Source organism: Pholcus phalangioides, unplaced genomic scaffold (genome assembly GCF_987345545.1).
Source record: "Pholcus phalangioides strain wild (caught in Gottingen) unplaced genomic scaffold, Ppha-v1.0 ptg000024l_1, whole genome shotgun sequence".
Taxonomy (NCBI): Eukaryota; Metazoa; Arthropoda; class Arachnida; order Araneae; family Pholcidae; genus Pholcus; species Pholcus phalangioides.
In genome coordinates, this window is record NW_028301616.1 from 32,255,569 (window position 1) to 32,272,929 (window position 17,361).

At 33.0% G+C, this 17,361-nt stretch overlaps 1 protein-coding gene across 2 annotated transcripts; it reads left to right on the top strand.

The window, feature by feature from the left end:
• The first annotated feature begins 128 nt into the window (after window positions 1–128).
• LOC149069250 (uncharacterized) lies at window positions 129–16,479 on the top strand. 2 transcript variants are annotated; one of them, XM_089250772.1, is made up of 8 exons: window positions 129–212; window positions 2,837–2,961; window positions 3,189–3,259; window positions 5,477–5,568; window positions 7,592–7,697; window positions 9,715–9,819; window positions 11,271–11,473; window positions 12,908–16,479. In XM_089250772.1, exons 1-8 carry the CDS (start codon window positions 141–143, stop codon window positions 13,067–13,069), a joined length of 936 nt encoding a protein of 311 aa, XP_089106898.1. In that variant the 5' UTR covers window positions 129–140; the 3' UTR covers window positions 13,070–16,479. The 2 variants fall into 2 exon arrangements, with proteins under 2 accessions (XP_089106898.1, XP_089106899.1); XM_089250773.1 differs by lacking the exon at window positions 129–212 and adding an exon at window positions 221–408.
• Window positions 16,480–17,361: the final 882 nt, after the last annotated feature.

A 17,361-nucleotide genomic window follows, 5' to 3' on the forward strand; every position in this document is an offset into this window, starting at 1 on the left:
CATGCAAAAATTTTAATAAAATATTTAAAAGCTTTCAGTGGTTTTTAATCAAAAATTTAGAAAAATTGTATTAGTTTTTTTTTTAAGTCACGTGATAGCTTAGGATTGTTTGTAAACATAAGTTTTTAACTATTCCTGTGATGCTCAAGACGATAGGTGTCGTGAGCTTTCGTGTTTTGTCTTTTAAGTTTGGTTCATTTTCACGATTTTTGGTAAGCTGATATTTTGTGCTTGCATATGGGGGCCGTCTGATCGAGTCCAATTCATAGGCGGGATACCCCGCCCATGGTCCAATTTGTTTTCTGTGGTTTTCCAGCTTCGAATGCGAGCTGATCGCTCCCCTTAAACAAAGACTTTGTTCATAATGAGCTTTCGTGTTTTGCCTTTTGAGTTTGATTTTCACGCTTGGTTAGTTGATATTTTATGCGTGTAAATGGGTGCCGTCTTTTTTAATCAAATCGGTTTTCTGTGGTTTTCCCAACCAGGCCGGCAACTCGATGCTTGATGAGCCAGGGCAAGCACGTATTTAGACGTCCCCAGTAATGTTGATATGTGAAATTTGCTCCACCCTGGGCACCAGACTCTCCTCCCTCTCCCCGCGCAGTTGTGGCCCTGTTCCCAACTTTGAGGTGCAAATGCAATCCATTCTCCCCCATTACAAAAGTCTCGCACAGACCCTATAGTGACAAATATATTCAATCATTACACTTCCCGTAAGTGCTGCCATCTATGTTTCAAATAAAGGCTCGTTTACATGCGTTAAGTGATTAAATAGTTAACTAAATTTTAAATTATAGATTGTTCAAAAATTGTCCAAGCGATAAGTGATTAAGTAGATACTGATTGGGAAATTTTTATGGAGGCAAGCGCAACTGGCTCATGCATGCTGCAGTCTACTCAAATTAATGGGGAGAGAGAGACGCAATGCGTGGGAAAATAATAACTTTCTATATATTTGGCATTCAGAGAGGTGCTTTTTTTTTAAAGCTTGTATCATTCGCAATAATGGTTGAAAATGATCTGTTAGAACTTAACGAATATTGTGATCGGAGCCATATTATATGATATTTTATATTTTTTGGATGCTCTGCACCAGCACCCGATGCACTCAATTCTTTCATTTTTTTAGTTCTTGGGAGCATGGGGAATGGATGCGTTTTATCTTCAACTTCTTTTATGCCAAAACCCTGGAGCTCTATTTTTATACACTATTGTTTATTTTTATAACTATTGTCCCGATAGTTCCAGAGATATTCATTGGTCAAATATTCCTCAATGAACTTCATTGTGGTGTCTTCAGACCACTTCGCCATTATTCCATATGCTTGAAAAATTGAAACTTGAAACAGGAGGAGATTGTGGAGTGTGAGCTCGTTCATGCATAAGATAAAAATAAACATCCATGCAAGAGAGCAGAATGACCCCTCTAAGTTACAGACCACGCCCGCTGGCGCATGCGTATAGGTCTACTTAACGGAAAATAGAGCATCATCTTTATTTCACTAAATTACTTAATCACTTGTCACCTACCAATCAAACTCGTGTAAATGGCCCTTATCATTTGCATACATTTTAAAGTACTTGACAACTTAAAATTTAGTTGACCATTTCATCACTTAACACATGGAAATGGGCCTTAAAGAGGAGCGCAATGATTGAATATTTGTTGTGTTGCAGTCTATCATTATTTTCTGTGCAAGACACAAAAGTGCAATAAAATGAACAACTTTACAGGGGCAATGCATCTAACTGAATTTTATTATTAAACTAGTCAATTGCAATATTTCGCTGTGAATAAAATATATAAAAGTATTTTTTTAGTGGTACTAACACTGCTGATTTAGAAAAGATGACAAAAGCTTAAATTTGATAACATGTGATGATAATTTTGCCTCTCGATGTAACGATAATCCCTCTACAACAATATTTTTTCTTGGTCTACAGAGTATCACTGTTTTCACTGTATTCAGTTATAGCGATTCAAAGGGAGTTAATTTTTTTGGAAGATACACTAATATGCTATGGCAAACTTCGGAAAGAAGAGTTATTTGTCTTCTCCAGGATAAAATTTATTTTTATTTCTGAAATTCATTCTCTCCATTACACCAGAAAGCAGGCCTGTCATTCATTTGGAGAGGATAATTGCAGCCCCCCCCCCCTTGGGCTTTAGAAAATACACTATAAATGCCTTCTAAACACTAACTAAACACTATATACGCACATACATTGAGTATTGTACACCCACACTGTGTTGGCCTCTGGCTACATCATGAAGCGTCATGATGGGCGATTCCATTTATTCTCTTTTGGTTAAAAGGTCGCAGAGAAAGGAGCAGTTTAGTATTTTCCATTCGCGTCTTTTTCACTATTTTAGCAAGTTTTTTTCTTACTTGGAAAACGAACCCTCCCTTCGCACTTCAAGGTCAGAGGCCAACTGAGTATGGGCATACAATATGTGTTCTTTGTCATCTGCCCCAGAAAAAGTTGAAATGACTTTCTGGCATTCATTCATGGCAGAAATGTGCCACCGGATTCATCCCGTTGCAAGCTAGCAATGCACACTGAATGAAGGGCAAATGTATAAGGCTCGGCGACAATGAATTCTGGGGGAGGAGCTTGCGTTGCATCTCTGATTTTGTATAGCAAAAGCTGCGGTTGGAATCGAGTTGTGTTGAGGAGAGGAAGAGAAAGAGCACTGGGAATTCATAAAGCAAAACCACGACGAACATAGGTTAGGGCTTATGTAGACGCACACCCTAAATTGAGAAGGAAATACTGCTAGGCTACACATCTTTATTTTTGTATTTTGTTTGTGATTTTATTTTTATTTTTTCAGATTGCAGATAAAAATACTTTTCCTCTACTCTGTTTGTGTCTGAAACCTTTCTATTGTATTGAAATGACAAATCTATCGAGTAACTCAAGTGCGATCAGCAATGTATTCAAGGAGAAATCTGATGTGTATGTTTATTATACTATACTATATTTTGCTTTCATAATTAATTTTTGTGATTTTTTAGCCACTGCATTGACCATATCTATTGCCTTTTCTTTTCATGGAATCTGTTGTTTCATTAAAATTTCTTCAATTTGTTGAAATGAAATGAGTTATTAATCAACGTAGCTTGAATATATACTATGTAATGCAATCATTTTGAAAGCTACTGCAATTTTGTTTTTTATTTCAGATATAGTGGTGTGTCTATTGACACTAGAGAACTTAATTTTTCTGATGAAGAATTCGAGACAAATTTAAAGAGTAAGATGGATTGTTATACTTTGAATTTCAGATGAAATTTTACATTATTTCAGTTTTTTTTGTGCATGGTACACTACTGCTCAAAAATTTAGTAACAAAAGCCAAAATGCTCATAAAAGCAAATATTTTTATTTATTTATTTTTGTATTTTTGTATTTTTTTTTTTTTTTTACATTAACACTGTTCATAAGGTGAAGCAAAAGATGCTCTCGAGCAAAATTGCAAGGAAAATAGGGAACCAAAACCAAAACAACCGCCATAAAAACAACAATCATATATTGAGCCATGAAAAGTTCAGTGGAGTGGTCAGCAAATATGGAATGTCACCACTACTTCTGGCTCAACAACATCGATCCGTTCCAGTAATAAGGTTATTAATAGCTGTTTGCTGTATCAGGATCCATTCACATGAAAGAAATGTTTGTGGCTGACTGAGACTTCTGCGAGGACCATGGAATGCAGTTAAACGTTATCCAGGAATGCTCTATACATGTTCTATTGGGTCAGAAGAAATGGATGATCATTCTATACCAGTCAATGTTTCAGACTGAACGTAATGCTCAACAACTGCACTAAATGTTGCATTATCATCCATAAACATGGCATCAAGTCCCTGACAGAAAGAAATAGTGAGTGTATATATATCATAGCTGCCAAATTTGGAGAATGAGAATTCAGGAGGTTTTCACACGGATCCAAACTCCGCACCAGGAGGAGGATCACCGCATGACCAGACACTGGTTGCCCCAGGCTCAGTGGGTAAAGAACTTGTTCCTGATGTTTTCTTGCCGGGATTTGAACCTGTGGACCTTGACTGTAACCTTCATAGTGGAAGACAGGCATCTTACCACTGTACCACTTGGATATAGTGATTCACTGCTGACTAATGATGTAGTTTCACTATAGGGCTCGCACTACCTCAAACTGTTTGTGCTTACTCTGAGATATCCTGTCACTGCCCACTGCATATTGTCACTTAAATGATGTCATGTATTTGCCTTTTAAGATTTAGCTATTTGACCTTTTCTTTACAACAATGCAGTGTGAAAATACAGAATCTGTTCAAATGATGTCATTTATGTACCAAATTTATCAGCACCCAGAAAATCCTGTTTTCAAATTCTGCAAATTTTTTGCTTTCTAATAGTTTCTGTTCATGTTTGCCTGCAATGTATGCAAATATAGTAGCTTTTCGCTCTTACTTTCTACCACAGTGACAAATTTTCAGCTTGTTTCTGAACTTTTAAGCAACAGTATAGTTAATTTTTGATAAAACATTTACCTGCTATACCAAAGAATATGCTGAGGTTTTTTATGAATTTGAAACCTGCTCAGTCTCTATCAGAATCTTTCCTGACATAGAAGTCTGTGACTTTGTGACAAGGTTTTTGGTTTGTTTTCCCTAAAATTAAATTTGTCAAGCCCTTCCAGATTCTCACATGGATCAACTGCGCTCCCCATTAGTTTTGACCCTGCCACAAGTAATGACACCAAGGTTTTTAGCGTGTGCTAACATTAAGATGTTAGCGCACTGTCTGACAAAGATATGAAAGAAACTAGTTTTTTCAGAATCCACTATGGACCGCAGATTCTCATCTAATTAGCCCTTGTGCTCCTAAAATGATGATTGTGTGCAAAAAATCATCAAATGAAAAAAAAATCTTCATTATTTTTGTTTGAAGATTACAATCTGGGAAAATTCAATGTATAGTAGAACCTCTCTTAAATGGACCCCACTATAACAATGAATGAATGAGCGCCAGAACTTTGTCACTGAACTTATCCTGTTGTCAAGATCTCTTCTAACCCAGCTTCGTGGCAGAGTCTGGAACTCTTTATTTTGTGTCAAAAAAGAAAAGAAAATAACATACAAAATTTTTACATATTTTCCCCAGACAATTAGATACTGTCGTGATTAACAAATTTTGTGGTGATTACAGACAAGATGGGGTTAGAAGTTGGAGAAAAGTCTCAGAGTTTCGTTAAGACGGATGAATGTGCACATATTAGGATGGAGGTATGTTTTAAAAGCAACTAAGGGATCCCCCATGTTATCTGATCTGTCATCTTACTTGCCATATTATATACAAAGGATACAAAAACACTAGACCCCACTATAACAGACTTCGTTTGTAACGAACATCTAAAAAAGTTGTAAAAATTTCAAAACTTTCATAAATTTAATAACTAACTTATTATCTGCTTATTTCTTATCAGAAGCTCTGGCTTTATGGTGTGAGAATGGTGTGCGAGGAATCTGGTTTAGAGTGAATATTAGCGATTCTTCTTTTATTCCTGTTTTAGTGAAGGTAATTTTTTTTACTAAAGCTTATGGCTAGGAATACATATGCTACCATTTATCCGGGGGGGGGGGGAAATGATCATCTCTCCCAAGATCCAAAAAATGTTTGAAAAATTTATCTGTCCCATAAAATACGGGACAATTCAACTAACCTAATTGTGTCTTCCTCCACTACCTTCATAGCTGATGGTGTCTGCCTCGGCTTCATTCACAGCTGATGGTGTCTGCCTCGACTTCATTCACAGCTGAAGATGTCTGCCTTTGCTCAATTTATTGCTGAAGATGTCCATCCCTGCTTCATTTGCAGCTGGAGATATCACCTTGCCTTTATTTGTCGTGATGGTGTCCCCCTCTGCTCCATTTTCTAGCTGAAAATATCTGCCTTGGCTCATGTGTGGATCCAGAGGGACCGATAGGGCAAACACTCCACCCAAGAGCTAAAATGATGAAAAAATTTGTAGCAGCAAGAAAGCACGTTACTTTTGTGCTGCTAAATAGCATGTGTATCCCTGCCCTATTTTTGATTTTGAAATATTATTGCATTCCATGTACCTGAATTTAAAGTTCAATATTTAAAATTTTTACAGTATTTAAAAAAAAAATCTTAAGCCTTTGTTCGATATATTATGGTAAGTGTGATAAATCTGTAGTCTCATGCATAATAATTGTTATGATGCATAATCATCAACTGTCACTGTAAGTTTGATAAATTTTACTGCATTTATCCACCCCTTTTATTAGCAACTATGTATAATTCCGAAATGGAGTTGGTGAGTTTGATAAATTTTAAAGAAAAATCATATGCAAAGCTTTTTAATTTAACAACTTTTCAGTTTTACCTGTAAGTGATGCATGCATTAAAAATATTTTGCCATGAAAATTGAATTAAAATAAATATAAAGAATATAAAAACATAGTCCTGTTTTATGTTGGCTTTCTTCATATTTATTAACATATATGTACCAGTTGAATTGATCGTTCCAGGCTATGTTTATGTGAAATGCCTGATAAATTTAGATAATTTATGTATGATTTAGCATATTTACCAAAAGGAGATATGTATATATATATATATCACATACCCAGTGAATGTGATATATTCGCAATATATGAACAAAATTTATCAAACTTAATAAAATGGTCTTTGATTATGCATAATCACTGGATTTATCACATTTAATTTTTTTTTTGCCTCGACATATACAGGGTGATCACAAAATAACTTTGTAGATACAATCCCCCTTACAGCCACAAAAATCAACACATGCAAATGAAATTTTAGCTATAGGTGTTTCAAAGTATGCACTTGAAAATGAAGGGAGAAACAAAACTCCAGCTCGTGTGGTTATGGTTATAGCTACAAAATTTCAAAAAAATTCAAATGGCAATAGTCACTTTTATGCATTGCTAAGTGATTGGTGCAGTGAAAACCATGAATGGCATTGGAACAGTACCTGTAGCACTGCTGATGCAGGATGCAGACGAAGAAGTAAGATCTCACCGAGGAGTTGTGAACTAACTCTTCGTCTCTGAGGGGAGAGGACTTCCTGCAGCAATAATGTGATCTGCACTGGTTATTTCCTTGTGTTTCTTTGTCTGCTTCTAGCATTGACATTTATCATGCTACAGGCACCTTTCCAATGCCATTCATGTTTTCTCACTGCGCCAATAACTTTGCAATGCATAAAAGTGGGTGTTGTCATTTGAATTTTTTGAAACATTTTTGCTGTGACCATAACCATGAGAGCTAGGATTTTGTTTTTCTTCTCATTCTTAAATGCACATGCGCAGAAACACCTATATCTTCAATTTCATTTGGCTCGTGTATAGCCAAAGTTGTTTTATGATCACCCTCTTTATTGTAATTGTTTAGCCATCATCATAAAGTACACTTGTATCCATTTCCTCATAATTTGAAACCAAAACTTTTGCTCATTTTTATTGTTCCTGAAAAATGTTTGTGTATTATCCTGTATGATTTCTCCCTTAACTTAATTAAAATATGTAGGATTTAATTTTTTCTTTCACAGCATAAATTTGTTTTTCACCATGCAAGAAATTCATATGCTATGCTGACAAGATGGCTTCCTGAAAATGAACCAAATCTGTTGCCTCAATTTCCTCACACTCATATTGGTGAGGATTTTTTTTTTTCTTACATTTGTTTCAGGAATCGATCTGAGTCAAAACATGTATTACTCTACTTGACTCTGACACATGCATAGTAAAATTTGGATTTGAGGGCATGGTCTAAAAGACCCCCAATTTTAATCTTAGTGATATTATTCAATTTTTTTTTATTCAAAAGTACCCTTTTAAATGTATTCAAAATTTTCCTTAATTAAACTGCTCTTATCACTTTTTTCACTGGCTCGTCATTTTGTAATGCCAAGTCAGTGTCTCGATCATATAAAATTACTTTTATCTCTCTTACAAAGTGTGTGTATATGTGTGTGTGTGTGTGTATATATATATATATATATGGATTTTATATATATATATATTATATATATTATATATATATATATATATATATTATATATATATATATATATATTATATATATATATATACAGATGGATTTTCTGAATGAAAATTCTACAGTCCTCTGCAGGGATTCAAATCACAGTCCCCTTACAATGCTGGCAATTACGTGTTAGACCACTTTGCTACAAAAGCCTCAACCCTTTCCTTCCTTAAAGCATATATACACTTTGAACAGGACTGTGAAATGAACTGCCTCTTAGCTAATACTCTTATTCAGGGATGTGCAATCTCTGGCCTGCGAAAGGTGCTCCAGTAAAAAGTACCAGTAGCAAAAGGCTGATCATATTCCCTATGTGGAAAACACAGGAAATCAGGTTCCATACAATTCATCATCAATTATTGCCAAAAAAATTATCAATGTTAAGTAAAGTTGCCAATTAGAGAAAAAAAATTGTCAAGAAAAAGTATGTTTGATAATTATGTTCTGAAAAAAAGATGAGTTACCAACTCTGTTAAAATTGCTGAAAATTTGTCTATGGCGAGAAATAGAGGTGTACTGCAAATCACAATTGATTAAAATACAATCCATCAAAAAAAAACATGCGACAAAAATGTGAAATGAATATATTATCTGACTAATTTATTATGACAATTATCATCATATAACTTATAATCTCAATTTTTGATTTCAGTAAAAAATAGGAATTTTAATAACGTTAGTTAAAAAAAATCTGGAAAATGGGACATTTTTTATAGAAAAGTCAGGATTGTGAAATTACTAGAATGTCCCATAAAATATGTTGACCTTATATATTCAAATTTCTGACCCACTAGCAGCAGAAATACTACATATCTGGTCCATAAAAGCCTGTGTTACCCCTGCTCTTATTCATTGAGTGACTGCTGCAACAACCTAATAAGCTATTCCAGAAATGTTAGTGATACAGTGAAACCTTGATACAATGATAAATCCCTCTACGATGATATTTTTTTGAATCTTGTTCGGAATTTCCTGCTGTCTAATGTGAAGATTAGTTTTACTGTTGAAAAACTCCTCTCGATACAATGATATCCTTTACAACAATAAATCCCTCTGTAAGTATATTTCTTCAGGATATTTTGAAACCTTATAATTACAGTTTACTTAAAATTACCCCTGCAATATATTTTTAAATTCCTCTCCAGTGTTTGTTCACTTTCGGGGGTTTTTAATAGCACCATTATTTTGCACATCATGTCATGTCCCACTGAAAGTGTTAATGAAATTGCTGTCAAACTATTTTCTGTAGAGTACACAAAAGTTCTGTTCCATAAACTACTTTATAGAGTGAAACAACTAACTAAATTTCATTCATCAACTTTTCAATTAGAATTTCTTGCTGCGAAAAAATACTTATACACATATTTTATGGTGGTACTAATAACACCAATTCAGAAGAAATGTTAAGAAAAGTATAAATTTGGTGATACTTGAAGATAATGCCACCTCTTGATATAACAACCCTTCTGCAACCATATTTCTTCTTGGTCTGCAGAGTATCATTATATCACTGTTTCACTGCATTAAAATAATGATCCTATTTAATTGGTTTATGAATTTTTATTATTCTTTTTTTTTCATGAATCTATAAAATAGTAAAAGTGGCAATATTTTCGTTATTTATAGGTGTTGCAGGAATGGTCATAAATGATAAAAATGAAGTTTTGGTCATACAAGAGCGGTACTCAAAGAAACCTCATTGGAAATTGCCGGGAGGATATAGTAGTCCAGGTGCGAATCATTCATTTTTTTATTTTTTTCACAATTGCTTATCAAAGTATTCAATTTTTGGCAAAATAATATTTTGTTTAATAATGCTGCTTGCCATATACATATTTTTGCATTTACAGAGAAGGTTTGTACGGAACACTTGATTAAAAGGCATGGAGAATCTTGATTCATTAATTAAAACTCACAAAACTTATGACAAAAAGATTATTCAGTTCTGTCATATATTTGTGAACTCTTCAATCCTTTTGAGAAACCCTCTTTCTTGCTGTTTTCTTGTCAACACTAGGCACTTGGGTACCTGGGAGAGTAATTTTTTAATAAATGCACCTGGTTTTGCTTTTATTTTTTCCTTTTTTTGCCCGCCCTTTGCACAAACTGGTTCTAGCCGCATCTGATCAATCTTTCCATGGTACAAGATTTAGGAAGCATGGTAAAAGTATCTTTGATGTACAAACACGAAATAAGTCCTTGCAAGTAGCTGTTTCGTTGGTTGTCTCATAAATAATCGTAACCTGTCCTCCCATTCACATTTCACTGTATCTCAGCAAATCAATCAATTAATATATTTTATTCTTTAAGAAAACAATATTACACAAGAAATGAGGGGAAATTTTGCCAAGAAGCCGATTTGGCTCATACTGGCAATCACAGCATTATAGACTAGATATTTACAGAAAATTCAGTACAATTATAACAAACAATAATGATATATATAATAAATGAAAGGGGAGGGGAGAACACAAAATACTGTACATATAATTGATGATGGCAGTTGTGAAGGGAACAATATCAATGGGTTATATTATTTCTTATTATAAATTTTTACAAGAAAGAAAAAAAGGTAATAACTCCAGGATAACACAAAGCATGCCAAGTATAGATTCACCTTTAGAAGAAGGAAAAACGATGCATCGCTGTATATAACACAGTTCTTTGTAGTTTTAAATCAAAACAGTTATAAAGTGTGATCAAGTTGAAAATATTCATTATGTTTTTGAAATATGTAAACTACAATCACAAGGTGTAAAGGTCATGAAAAAGTTAAAATCTGAATTATTTTTTTGCCTTTATTTGACTCTAGGAAAATTACTAGGAGTGGGGCGCACACTTGCCTTGCCCCTTGTGATAGTCTATATTTATGTTTCTGGCATTAGAATCCTCATGTCTGTTCCCTTAACATCTTTGTTGTGAAGGTATAGCTCAAAAGAGGTGTCTTGGAAATTTTTATTATTTAAAATGTTTTAAAATTTATGTTTCAAAACAAAAGCCTAGACTGCTACCTGGGTGCAACACACCCTTCACACCCTTAATTAAGCCACCCTCACACCCTTAACTAAGCCACCCTGTGTCTCAGAGATGAGCCATGCCTATACTTGAATCTTTTTTTTTTTGACCGCTTCTACTGAAGGATTAATTTGCTAACTTTTTTCTCATTCATTATAATTATTTAGGGGAAGATTTTGCCGTCACTGCTCATAGAGAAGTATTGGAAGAAACTGGTGTTGACTCAGAATTCATGTCTATTGTATCTCTTCGTCATCAGCACCAGCACATATTTGAATGCAGTGACATTTATGTTGTTTGTCTAATGAGACCACTAAGCTCTGAAATAAAGAAGAATGAAGATGAAATCGCGCAATGTCAATGGATGGATGTAAGTTTATAAATCATAATTCTCAATCTATTAATTTCTTAATTCATGGAATAATTTTTTTTATATTTTTTTCTAAAAATGTTATGATGTTATATTTTGCATATCTTCATGTTTAAATCGCAAATACAGTAAAACCTGTTTTCAACAGAATCGCAAGGGACAGAGATTATTTTCATTGAACACAGGTTCCGCTTAATAAAGGTTGAATTGATATAATGTGTAAAACTATGCAACAATCTCGTGTGTAATTGAAGTAAAATAAAAATAAATGAACTGAAGATAAAGTAAATAATATTAAAAATAGATAAAATAAATAATTAATCTATAATTATATATATATATATATATATATATACACACACATACATATATACATACACTAAATACTGTATTTAGCTTTTAACAGCATCTGTATAAAATTTCGATCTACACTGTTTTTCTTCTAAAGTAATAACATTTACATTCTTTTTAACTTCCTCAACATTTTTTCAATTAAGATGTCGATATCTATCGTGCTATGTAATCCTCAGTATCAGGGCCGTAACTGAGAATTTTGTGGGGAAAAGAGCAACAAGATTTGGCTGCCTCTACCACTGTAAAATGTGATGACTTTATAACAGTGTTTTTGTTCCCACCTAAATTTTACCGCCAGGGCAGTTGTCTCTTTTACCTCTCTCTCTCTAATTAATTCCTGCCCTAATCAGCCATGCGATCACGGAATGCAAACAGCTTGCATACAATTTTGTAAGTCTTGCATATCATTTAAAAATTCAAACCTTACACTAATTTTTCCCATAGAAAAGCCTACTTTTCCAAAAAATTTTGTTACAATTTCAAAAAGCAACTGCTTCACTACATATGGTTTATCAAAACCACAGCATCAAGTACAGAAACAGTTTCTGCTAATCTTAGGGAGGATGATGTAGAATTCACATTTGCAAGCACAGATTGCATAAAAAATGTTTGTGCAGCACTTAAACATTTTGTATATCAGTCGCCAAACACTGAAGGTTTATGCGAAATTTTCCATTTGAGGGTGCAATTTTCCTTTCCGTTTCTGCGTTAGACAGGTTCCGTTTAATCCAGGTTTTTTAAATGTGTATTTTGGCATTGAAATCATGGGACCACAGACTTTTTCCGTTAAAGACAGGTTTCTGCTTAATACAGGTTCCATTAGAGACAGGTTTTACTGTATTAAGCAATACACTAAAAATTTGATATGCAAGCATAGTTTTTGTTCCCTAAACCATGCTGTTTATGCAAAACACTCATATATATTAAAGGAAACTTCCCTAAGTGAAACCTTCCTTTATATCAAGCGAATGTTAGTGGGATTCATCCATGATTGCAATATTTACTGTGGATATTGAATTATTGCAGAAAAATGGTGACAAAATGCTAATGGAGTTTTATTTATTTTTTCATAATTTTCAGGTGAATGTATATGTAGAGCATCCTTCTGTAACAGACTTTAACAGAAGAGTGATGAAAGCCTACCAGAGAAGCCATCAACTCAAAGCAGCTATTGTTTCTTCTCCTGTTATGTCTTATTACAAAGATTGTTACCATCAGTTTTATGCCTTGGATTCCTCATAATACATTATCTGTCAACTAGCAATGAAAATTACCTTACCCATTGAGAGTAATAATTGATACCTAATAGTAATAATAATGATCACTGCCTGCCAAGTTTTGTGATTGCTTATTCTTGATTTTAAATACAACTTACTACTATCTGAAATCCATCCATCAGAAAATCTGAAAAATAGTACAAATGAAATTGATTAATCATTATAACTTTTTGTTTTTTCCCCCTTTGATTATTTTCATAAATATTTTATTAGTTAAATTATTTTAATGTTTATATTATTCAATTATATTTTTAAGGATGTGATGTCTTTTTCCCTTTGCATTGGGTGTGTGAAAAATTTATCTGTTTTAATTCGAGGCATACTAGAATATATATCTTTTTTTTTATGAATTATGACACTCAAAAGAAGCCACTGTTAAGATCATATTCATTATCGTTATTTTGCAGAGTCTAATTTTGTTGATGTTGTTATGAAAATCTGTCTTTTTTGCTGAACGTTTTGATCATTTTTGTCGCATCATGGTTTATGTTGATAATTTCTAAATGAAAATTGGATTATTCGTTTACACTTGTCACTAATTCCAATTTGCCTTTTTAAATGCATAAAAATTCAATCTAGTTAAAGATTTACTTTTTGCTTCTCTATAACAAGAGTTAATTTATATGGTGCTTATGTGTGTTTCTGGAGCAGAGAGAGAGATGTTTCCAACGTAAAATCTCTAGCAGAACTTGATGGTTATAAAGCTGTACCACGTAACCCTTATGGCTGTTGACTGAAACCCAAAGAAATTTTTGAATATTTCTCTGATGAGTAACATTGGAAATTTCATGTAGCTCCTTCTGTAAAAAAAAATCAATAGTTTCCACAATTTAAACGGGAATGTCCCACCCATAAAATACAGGTCATATGGTCACCCTAATAATTTTCAGATAAAACAGAAAATAATACTTGTGACATCTTACCATCACATACAGTTGAAACTAGCTTCTTGTATAAAAATTCAGAATATTAAAAAACCAAAAGATTTTAACAAATAGATAAAGAATAAAGAATAATTTTATTAAAATCAACCACCATGAATTTTTTGATTCATGGTGAAAATGTCCGCAGTTTTGACTGACAACTTCAGGAGAAAAACTACTGGAGTCTGTTTTTCTCCATTGTTTGGTCATCCAAATGATCTAAATTTGTTTAAACGTCACTTTTTTCATCAAAATTCATAGTAAAGAACAAAATCAGCAGCAAAAATTTATTTTACTTACAAGCTTTCTAGAGTCCAGCAGTTTTAAGGGTTTCATGACGTTTGATGCCGTGGAACCCTAAAAAAGCTTTCACTGAATCCCAGGGTTCCATGGAACACCAGTTTGAAATGTATGTTCTGAGTGAATTGTGATCTATTTATGTTGATATATTGTTCCCCTCATGCTGGAAGCATGAATATGCAATGTTAATGGGAGTGGGGGGGGGGGACATGGGAAAAGACATTTGAATATTTACTGTACCCATGTCACTCTATGGAAGTTATTTTTCTGAAATGTTTTGTAACATGTTTCAATAGAGATACACGTTCATGTTTCAGCAAAAATTAGATAGTAAAATAAGATATCCAAACAGTGCTGATAAAAAAGTGGAAAATTTCACATTCATGCTTCTAGCATTAGAGGGACGATATAATCAATGTGAAAAAAAAAATGCTATTCGTCATTTCTTATATTTTTTGAGGAGTATAACAAGGTGGAGGAAAAATTTAACAAGTGGGATATAATTTTGATGTGGTTGAATTGTGTGCCATTTTTCCTAAACTCATATAGCCTCAAAAGCTAGGTTGGAATAATTTAATTGATTATTATACCATCTTTACTTTGAGTGTAGATAGAACAATTGATAATTATATATACAACTGTCCACATTTCAATAATTGTTTTAAATTTATTTTCGTGTAATTTTTTTGAACATTGATAAAATTGTTTTAATGTGTTGAGAGTTTTTTTACTAGTGAATTGGTAATTGATCTTTTTTTCTTTTTTTCTTCTTCTTTGTGTTTCTTTCAAATCTCTTGCTCAATAAAAATTCAGGTTCTTCAGGGTAGAGGTGAATTTTGAGGGTAGAGGTGGGTTTTGCCTTCCCATCTATGCCACTAATAGGCTACATTTTTTTAATAGTGAAGGGGAATCTCTTACCTGTACCAACCTATGCTTCACACATTCAATTTTAAAAAAAACATATTTTTGCAGTAAATTTTGCATGTATTTTTTCAAAATCAATGCATATTCTGAAATTGCAGTACAATTGTCTTTAAATTCTTTTAATTGCAGCCTTTTAACTTGTAAAATTTTAAAATCAGTTTTTTTCAATTTAAAATTTTTGTAAAGTAACTATTTTGCTCAAAATTTTATATATTTATTTGCACATTAATTTCTTTCACAAGTGAAATTGCAATTGTCTTTACTTTTTTTTGTTGCATTTGTTTTATGGCCATAAGAAAAATTATCTGTTTTAATTTATTGAAATATTGGCATGTATATTTTATTAATTATACCATTGTTAAGATCATATGTTTAATTTTGTTATTGTTATTTTATAGAGTCTATTTTACTGGTATTGTTGGTTTTTGATTTTGCATTGGGAATCATTTCTTTATAGCGTTTTCTATTGTAATTGATAATTATATTGTTTATAAACACAAAGAAACAGTTGAATCATTATAACAAATTCCAAGAGACTGGAGAAATCACCTCGTTATAACGAAATTTCCTTATAAAGGAATTCCAGATTTTTGCATTGTTCCTATGTAAACTTATCTGGTGGATTAGAAAAGTGTTTGTTAAAAAGAGATTTTTTTTCACTATAATTTTAATCATTAAAGTAGGATTTGACTATGGTAATATAGGAATAAAGTCGAGTAGATTTTTTGTTTCAATTAAATTTTTTCACAAACGGCCGATGAATGGTAATGCTGGGAAGTATTTATTTTGATAATGATTTATTTGAATGTGATTTTGAAGTTTGATCTTCTCTTTTATGAAATTTTTTAAACAAATGAACTTCTGAGCATTAAGTAAATATAGAGGTACAGAACTACCACTTGTGATGCAATAAACCGTTTTATAGTGTGATCATAAAAACCTCTCTGATTTTCACATGCATTTTTGATTGGTTTTATAAAACTGAAATTACCACTGAAAATTTTTATCGTTTTGATAGGGCGTGAATTTTTAAAAAGTTTTATATCATAATATTGTTTTCAGAGTTTTGAGTTTCATAACTAGCCCATATCTCGTCAATTAAAAGGAAAGTTTCAGAGCATTTTCTTTACCTTCATTATTATATTGTGTACTTTGTTTCATTTTGTACAAGCAATACTATACTTAAGTTTGTTTAACAATTTTATTTGCATTAAAATAATTGAGTATCTGTGTTTGTGATTATTTAAGGGGAAAGAAATTGTAAAGCTCTTCGATCCTCAGAAAACCAGTCCTTCGTGGAATGTGAACAGGTTAACTAATACATGGGGAAACATTCTGGACCAGAAAAATTGGTCCTCGTCAAAATAGACCCTTGATTTCATTTCTGTGGTCAAAATATATATATGTACAAGCTTATATAAATATTGAAAGGAATGGGGGAGGGAAAGGTCGACTCACTGAAGTTAGAGCCATAGTTATTCTAAAGCTGGTGGTGAGACTTGTTGCCATCTTAATGCATGAGCCCACCTGGGCACAACCTCATGGTAATGTGATCTAGTACTAAGATTTTAAAAATCAAGAATGAAACTTGTAGGGGTAGATCCAGCTTGGTAGTTGCGTTACATGAGCATAGCCTATTCTGGTAAATTTGAAGAGTGAGACGAATAGGAATCTGTGGATAGACGGTCAAACCAATCAAGGACCCATGCCTATGTCTCCATCATAGAGGAGACTACACTAGGAAGAGGGTGATAAAAATTTTTATTGCTCAGGGAGGAAGGGGTGGCCAGCAAACCATAGATCCTGAAGGTGTACTTCCAATTAAAAAATTATCCAAATAATGTGTAGACTTTAGATTCATCAATCATATTGCAAGGGAGTTGTATGGTTATAAAAAAAAAAAAAAATTAACTTTTCATTTGGCCCCTCTGTCTTAAAAACCCAGTTAGAGAAAGTTGTTGCCCTCTATCCCTTCCGATGTCAACAAAAAAATTACATTTTCTGAAGTACAATGTTTGCTTATATATTTAAATCCAAATATCGGAGAAAAGTTGGGGAAAGAAGAGATAAACTAAAAAAAGAAAAAGGACAAAGCTTCTTTCCCTCATTT

Excerpts from the sequence above, each read along its gene's own strand:
- LOC149069250 (XM_089250772.1), top strand. The coding sequence starts at position 141 with ATGCTCAAGACGATAGGTGTCGTGAGCTTTCGTGTTTTGTCTTTTAAG. Across the intron at positions 7,698-9,714 it reads ATTTCCTCACACTCATATTG|GTGTTGCAGGAATGGTCATA; the intron begins GTGAGGATTTTT and ends CGTTATTTATAG. Across the intron at positions 9,820-11,270 it reads GGGAGGATATAGTAGTCCAG|GGGAAGATTTTGCCGTCACT; the intron begins GTGCGAATCATT and ends ATAATTATTTAG.